This window comes from Gracilinanus agilis, chromosome 3 (assembly GCF_016433145.1).
Source record: "Gracilinanus agilis isolate LMUSP501 chromosome 3, AgileGrace, whole genome shotgun sequence".
Lineage (NCBI taxonomy): Eukaryota > Metazoa > Chordata > Mammalia > Didelphimorphia > Didelphidae > Gracilinanus > Gracilinanus agilis.
The window spans coordinates 410,218,886-410,227,407 of record NC_058132.1 but is presented as its reverse complement, the minus strand read 5'-3'; the positions used below and the strand labels follow the sequence as shown (position 1 = coordinate 410,227,407).

At 38.3% G+C, this 8,522-nt stretch overlaps 1 protein-coding gene across 1 annotated transcript in view; it reads right to left on the bottom strand.

Annotated features, from left to right (window-relative positions):
- Positions 1-1,004: 1,004 nt before the first annotated feature.
- Positions 1,005-8,522, bottom strand: part of MRPS6 (mitochondrial ribosomal protein S6) — a 63,706-nt gene continuing 56,188 nt past the window's right edge. Inside the window, exon 3 of the mRNA XM_044670236.1 lies at positions 1,005-1,652. Coding sequence (XP_044526171.1) covers positions 1,466-1,652 — 187 coding nt within the window. The 3' untranslated portion in view covers positions 1,005-1,465. The remainder of the gene's footprint in view (positions 1,653-8,522) is intronic.

The following is an 8,522-nucleotide window of genomic DNA, read 5'->3' as shown; positions in this document are numbered from 1 at the left end:
TTAGAACTTATTCTTGTAGATATTTTCCCATCATGCCAGTTAAAGCAAAGCCTGAATTTGCTATTTTTATTTCCTGGTACCAGGGTTAACTCCTTGCATGAAGCTCTTATTCCCTCTCACGTGGGTTGTATTCTGTTCCAACAATTTAGGTAATTCAGGCTCCAAATCTAAATACCCTTTGTACCCATTACCCCACAAAAGTAGAAAAGCAGAAACATGGTTGAGGCATAAACCAGACTGTTTGCTGAACTCAGTCCATCCTTTCCTTCATCCGTGCCTGAAATAGTCTTTCCATTCTTTTCTTTCCCCACCATCTTTGCCTGCAGACTTCTTTTAAGAGCAAGCTCTCTAATTCACTACAGAGGCAAGTAACCCTTTTCTCAAATCTTTCACATTACTTTGTGTATGTTTTTTTTCTGTGCCTTCAAAATATTTCATTTGCTATAATTGTGTCCCCATGGAATGATACAATTGGTAATGTGAAAACTGTGCTTGATGTAACACAAGAACACCTAGCCCCAAGTCCTAGGCTCTATTATTTATTACCTATGTGATAAAAGGCAAGTTACTTCCCCTCTAAGCCTCAATCTCTTTGTCAGTCAAAAGGGAACGAGAATAATCATCCCATTATTTCCCAGGTTATGTTGGAAGGATTCAAATAAAAATGCATGTAAGGTGCTATCCCAAAGAAAGCTACTATCATCTTTATATTGCATGGTACCTAGGACAGTGTCTTATACAAAAAATACTTATCATCTGATGAATTTAATTAAACTTTTTCTGGACAAGTTCTTACTGTTTAAAAAAAAATGGCCAGGAAATCTGCTAATAGTTAAATTAGATACTATTTCTCCTTCTTCTGCATTTCCCTCTACCTTGCAAATAAGTTCTCTGAATTTTGGTCAAGTCTGGATTCTCTGCCAAGAACAATCAAAACTCAGCCACCCAAAAGAAAGTGTGTTGAGGGAGTATGAAGAGATTCATAAAATAATCTCCTTGGCCTATTTTTAATTTTTAAAATCACCTTTATTACCCTGTTCAAAAGGAATTCACATAAATATCACACATCAGTTTATGCCTGGTATAGTGTTAGTCACATTTCAGTTTTAAACAATGATTACAATTATGATGCCATGCCTCTCTTTTTTTTTTCCAAGAGAAAAATGAAAATATCTTTGAATAAAAGAGAGAGAAATGACTTTTAAAAATAATGCATTTTGGCCAAACATAGGTGAGGATGATGGGCAACTTGCCTTAGGCAAGTAATATCCCTCTGAGAAGAGGCAAATATTATATTAACTTTATATTGCTATATTAACCTTCAAAAATTAAAGGTACACTTGCCATTTGTTAATTATGAAGTTCCTACACAATTAAAGATCAAGACTAGTGAACTGATAATAAACGGTGCACATTGTTAGGGAATTAGAAAAAAAATATGCCTGCAACCAGCTACATCTTCTATTTATTTCTTCTTCTTGGAATATAATTTATCTTCGAGAGGAACAGGAACGATGCCTTCACACTCTTTCTCTGCAAGGGTTAGTGGGTGTTTCACAATATTCGGTCTGATCACATCAATGTCTCGGGACAAATGATTCATTATATTCTCAACAGCTGTTGTTGGTGCATAAAAATCCACCAAGAAATACCTGCAATGAAATAATGAAAGCTTCAGTTCATCCATTCATTCATTTATTCAACTAGCATTTAACATTTACAATGTGCTAGGGTTTGAGGATACAAAGTTTAGCTCCAAAATTATTTTATTAGATTATAATGCTTTGGCCAATTCCCTCCCTTTAATCTTCTCACCCTCTCTGAGAAAATGATGGATGAAGATGTGAGGAGGTGTTTTTAAGTATTGGAATAGAGAAGAGGGAGCTCAAAGTGCATAGTCTGAATTTTCTTAGTAAAGTAGGAAGAAGAGAGAGAGAGAGAAAGAGAGAGAGAGATAACGAACAAACACATGCATTGAAATAAGAGAATATATGAATTTGTAAATGACCTCAATTGGCCAAGTTGCATAATTTTAAGAAGTGGAGGATAGTAGGTCAGACAGTTCTGTGGAAAAGCTGAGAATGCTAGAATTAAGATTGCTGTTTTTTTTAAAAAAAAAAACATAGCCCCAATTCTTTCAATTAGTGGTTTGCTTGTTTTTAAATTATTCTACAACAGAAGAGCAGTAAGGGCTAGGCAATTGGGGTTTAGTGACTTACCCAGGAACATGCAGCTATATGAGGCCAAACTGAACAATTATTGTTTTAATCTAATATTGCTTTAATTGGTGATTTAAAAAAAACTTTACTGATTTTGGAAAACTCTAAGTTCCAAGGCTAAATATAAACATCTTTTTTATACATTTTGAATGCTAAGAATACTCTGAGAAATTATACCATTTGTAATCTGACCAATATGATTCTGATTGTAAGGCAGAAAAAGTTAAACTGTGCATTTGGATGGTGGTTATCAGTTAGTAACCTCATCTTGGAAAGACCATGGAATTATTCAAAAGGCTTAAATTCTGATTCTCTCACTAAGAAATGAGGTAACAGTAAGATAGATGGTCCATCATTCCACCTCTCCTGGATTCAGTATCTTCTTCATTTGTAGAATGGAGGAGGGTTTGGATTCAATGTTCTTGAAGGGCCTTCCTATTTCTAAATTCTATAACTTTATACAAACTATCAAAGGTGTCTTAACAGGAGTAGTCATTAGCTACACATATGTTTTTTCCCATTTTGTCTAAAACTCTGAACATACATTTCACCCATCATTTTGGAATCTATTATCAAGATCCCAAACCAATTGAAACCTACATGAAGGAGGTAGGATAGTATCATTGTTCATGAATGTGGCCACTTGCATGACTTCTGGTCCCATTACTAATATCCTTCCTATCACAAATCCAAATTTCCACAATAATTTTTTAATCACAATTTTCTAATGTCAAAGAGAAAGAAAATGAATTTTCAGGCACAAATATTTCTCAGGAAAAACTGTCCTTGATATTTCTAAACACACAACTCCCTCCATGAGCTTTGCCACCAGAAGGGCCACTGTATCATAGAACATTTAAAGCCACACTATCCCAAGGATAAAGCCCCAGCAAAATAAGAAAAACTCCACAGCAACCTAAATGCAGGAAAATCACAGCACCACATAAAGTAAGCTCAGTTCTCAGGCCATCTTACTCTGGTGAAGAGTGGGGGAGGAAATTTTTTAAAAGCATTTAAAAAAATAAGTAGTATTTGTTCTTTCTTCTACTCCTCTGGGGATGTGGTTTGCACATACACAAACATAATTAACACTATAAAATTATCTATGCAGAAACATATAATCATCTAGTAGGCAAAACCCAAAAAGGATACCAATGACCAATGTTTGGAAATATGTAAATTTGTGGATGTCATTTTTACCTTTAATAGCATAGCTGAATTCCTAAATACAAACTCTGTGTTCACCAATCATTTAGTGACAGGACAGGCAAGGCACTGTTGGAATAGTCAATCCATCTGAAAGGACCAGTCTGAATTTGCATGACTCTGTCTGCCTCCCTAGCTCTGCCCTTGAGCAGACAGTGGAAATTTCCACTGATAACAGGCCCTCATCAAGGGCGGGGGAAGGGCTGCAGGGAAGGATGTCCTGCCCTGGAGTACCTTCGAGCCTTTCCCAGAACAGTATCTTTTTCTTACTTGTTACTAGAGAAACCGAATAGCTTGAACTCCACAGCACCTACACTGCAACAGCATTGGTCTGTCTTGTTATAATACCTTTCAGAAAGGCAGTGATTGCCCTGATTTTAAAACGGGAGGAGCAAAAAGCATGGAAACATCCATCTCTTTTGTGTGTTGCCTGAGCTACATTCAAAAATGACTGCAGATTTCTGATGAAGCTGTAACACTGTCAATTACAAATAGATTTACTACTAATCTACTATTGTCATGCACTGGGCGAAAGTAGGACTGATAATAATAAACAGCTGGTATTTACAAAGCACTTGCAAAAGACATTCTATATGCACACACATAATCTACACAAACATATATATGAACTGCTTTGATTCTCCTAACAGTTTTGTGAGGCAAGTACTAGATTTTACTAACTCCATTTTACAGATAAGGAAACGGGAGCCTGATGAGGTTACATGACTCACCCTTGCTAACACAACTAATTATCAGAAGTGGGCTGTGAATCTGATTCTCTCCTGATTCTCTTTCTCCATTACTCAGCTCTCCTTCACAATCTGAAAACAAAGCAATGGAGAAAGACTGTGATACTGGTCCTACAGCTGAGGAAGTAATTGGAAATATTAGCTAATTAGAAAACTAGAAATGAGAATCCATTTCCTTTGTTGAGTAGAGCTAAAATCCTAAGTGTTGGCTCTCCTGGAGGGAACAGAGCCATCAGGGGAGTGAGTGATACAAGAAAATTCCACTGATTTCCTAGATTACTGTTTCTGTTTGTTCTTCTCCCTCGCCATCAAATAAATACAAAATGGCAGGTCCTTTCTGTCTGTTTATCAAAACTGTTTTTAACAAAGAGGGAAATAAAAGGCAGATTTTTTTTAAAGCCCTTTTCCAGAACATATATGTATACCCCAGAACCAGGGAAATACAGACTTAAATTACGGTGGTTATCTATGCCTAAGCAAATTAAATGTCACCCTCTCAGTAAACCAACAAAAAGAGGAAGCAAACATAGGAATCTTTTAATACAAGAACAAACACCACACTAATGGACTATATGATTTATTTCCACCACAGCGTGGCAAGAAGCTGTAAGATATGAAACCTCAGTTCTGACCCATTAATCTATCAACATGCATTAAGGATCTATTATGTTCCAGGTGAGGCAGCTAGGTGGCATACTGGATAGAAAGCCAGATCTGAAGTCAGGAAAATGAGTCTTCCCAAGTTCAAATCTAGCCTTAGACACTTATTACCTGTGTGATCCTGGTCAAATCACTTAACCTTGTTTGCCTCTATTTCTCATCTGTAAAATGAGCTGGAAAAGGAAATGCCAAACTGCTCTAGTATCTTTGCCAAGAAAACTCCAAAAGGAGACATAACAGAAACACTGAAACGACTGCACAACAAGCACGTTCCAGGCACTGATAATACTAAGACTAAAGCAAAGTATTCCCTTATCCTTAAAGAGGTAACATTCTTCTGGGGAAAGCAATGTACACATTTGTAGGTATATCCAAACACATACGGATACAAAAGAAACTTGGAAAGGAAAGTAGGGGAGGAGACCAAGAAAGGTCTTCTGAAGAAGGTTCGACTTGATTTCAGTGTTAAAGGAAAAGAGGAATTTCTAAGGCTCAGAGTTGAAAAGGAAAAGTATTCTAGACCTGAGGAAAGCCAACGCAAAGGTAAAGAACGGGGAGGTGATTATAGTGTGAATAATGGCAAGCAAGTCAGTATTCCTGGACAGCAGAGTGCACAGAGAAGAGTAAGGCTTAAGAATGGAAAGGGGCAACAGAAGTTCAGGCATGCAGGAACAGTCAGAAATGCTAGTAGCCTATTGAGTAGTGGGGGGGATATGGTTGGCACTGAATTTTAGTAAAAATCACTGGTAGCTATATAAAGGATAGATTGAAGGAGGGAGATTCAGATCCAGGCACACCAAAAAGGAGGCTAATGCAATAATAAAGATAAGAAGGTGATAGCTTATGCATGAAGAGAAGGGGGCATATGGCAAGAATTTCCATCTAGTTTGAAAAGACTCAACTTAGGAGAAAGAAGCAGGAGAATAAAAAGGAAAGGGAATTTGCTGCTGATTTGATTGGTTCTGGACAAGGACTGAAGAATACTACTACTAACATTACTACCACTATTACCACTATTAATAATAACTAACAGTATTTGAGAAGTATTTCCCATACAGTGTCTCTTTTGACTCTCACAAGAACTATGAGCTAGATCCTAGAAGAGCATTATTCTCATTTTACAAATGAGAAAATTGAGGCCCATAATATAGCTAAGTAAGCAAGTTGCAAAAGGAAGATTTGAATTTATATCTTTTCTGATTCCATTTGCATTCTTTTTTCCTTCTCTATCATACTGCCTCTTTCAAAGAAATGAGGCAAGTTTGGAAAAACTTAAGCTTTTCAGAAAGAAGGTCTAAATACTAGTACTACTGGTATTGCTGTGTCCTTTCCTTGGTATGCAATGATTTACTTTAAGTCAAAAAGTTGTCCAAAAATATGTTATGGGCAGTCTCTCAAAATTGCAAAGCAAGAACACAGAACCATAAATGGAACCTAGGCTCAAATTTTGATTCTCATTCTCTGGGGTTCTATTGAAAGAATTCCAAAACATGTGAACCCATGATGCTCAGTAGTTCTAGGAAACTTAGAGTTGGTCTGCCAATCAATCCCTAATTCATTTTCATAAGAGACATAAGTGTAGTGATGCCCATCTGTAGAGTTCTACTTCCACACTATGACAAAATGTTCTTTGTTTTTAGACTTCTTGGAGGATTACCTAGCATAATATAAATACAGGGCAGATACTTCCTATTATGCAAGAGTAGATAACTAAAAAGTTATTTATACCCAAGAATATTTATCTTATCATCTCCTTGGCTGGGGAAACAGCTTCTTCATGGCAGGGCATAGAGATCTAACAAGAATCTATTTTCCCTCATATATCAATGTTATAAATGGTGATTAGGTATTTTTGACAGTACTGTTCTATAAGCAGAGAGTAAGTTCCTTGAGGCCAGGAGATATTTGTTCCCCAGAACCGAGCAGTCTTTTTGTACAGTTGTTGGGTTTTTTTGGTGCTTTATTTTTTTTAAACCCAAAAACAGATCAGCAAGGACTAGGCAATAGCCCAGGGTCACAGCACTGGGAAGTGTCTGAGGCCAGATTTGAACCCTGACTCCAAGCTTGGCACTCTATCCATTGTGCTACCTAGCTGCCCCACAGTAGGTATTTAATAAAGTGGATTCCCTCCATACCCCATTTCCAGATCAGAGAGGAAGTTATCCCAAGGGCCAATGACCCTGCAAACTGTGAGAAGCAGGATTCTCATCTGTCAACCTTTCTATGGTGTGCAAATTACTTACTTAGAACAAGTACTAATTTCGATATCATTTCTTTCTGTAACACCAAAAGTCATATGCTGTATGCTTCAACTGATACTAGGCTGACACAAAATGTCTGATCTTAATCAGAAGAAACTGGATTGAACTGGTTTTCCCCCCTTTAGTAAGTTCCCTTGGTTGAGAATTGCATTCCACTTCTGTCTTAACTTTTTAAAATTTTAGACCTCTTCCTCAGCTGTCTTCTCACCCTGGAGATGCTTTGACCTCTGTGGCCCCACTTGCAATGGGGAATTCCTATCTAGATTTTGCATTTGAGAAAGTACCCAGACCAAACTCACATCTCTTTTCCCAGTTCTCATTCTGACTCTCCCAACTTTTATATTTTGCTGTCACAAGGGTACCTTCTTCACCTCCACCCTTCCCGTTTTATGTATTGTTGCTCTACCCCCATCAACTTAGAAGGTAAGCTCCTTATGGGTAGGAATTGTCTTCCTTATTACTTGCATTTGTATTCCCAGAGCTTTAGTACAGTGCCAGGAAGCAGTGCTTCTAAATTCTAAATTTCTAAGTTTCACTGCTCTTTTTTTAAATTTTTAATTCTCGAGTAAAGAGGTTGGTTCCGGGTTAAGATGGTGGCAGAGTAAAAAACAGCTGCCTGACCTCTCCTAACCCATGCATATAGGACTTCTCAAGAAGACATAAAAACAAATCTGGTCGAACAAAGGGACTCCATGACAGGGCACAGCATTGAAGGTACATGGAATTGGGGCATTTCCATGCTATAAGGGGGTGAAACAGCTATCACTAAAACGCAAGCGGAGCAACCCCCCCCCCCCCACACACACACACACACACACACCACCTACAGTGCCAAAGCCAGTACAAAAGAGTTAGAGCAAGTTTGGGGCACCCATTAAGTCCTTGGCAGCTACCTGGCATCACCAGGGCCTGCTCCTGAGAGCAGCAAGACTTAAGACTCCAAGAGGCTAAAGAACGTGAGGACTTTGAACACAGACCCTGAGCAGAGGCGCGGACCTTGAGTGGGGACCCAGTGCAGAGGGGTGCATGACTATGGAAGCAGTGCCCTGAGACTGTTAAAGGAGCTTCAGGCAGAGGAACAAGCAAGGGGACCATCAGGAGGCTTGACCCTGAGAACAACTAGACCTGAGACCTCAGGAGCCGAAAGAGTGCAGACAGTCCCTGGGCGTGAGGATAAAGCTGAGAGGGTGCTAGGCTAACAATGGCAAGTCAGACACAAGAACCCCAGAAGAGAAAGATCAAGAAGAAACCTTTAACACTCGACAACTTTTACACAGAGAAAATCCAGACAACAGAGCAAACAGCAGAGGAGAACAAACAAGTAACCATATCCAAACCTTCCCAAAAAAATGAAAACTGGTCACAAGGTCTTGAAGAGTTCAAATCTGAGATTATGAGAAAGATGGAAGAGATCTGGCAAGAAAAAA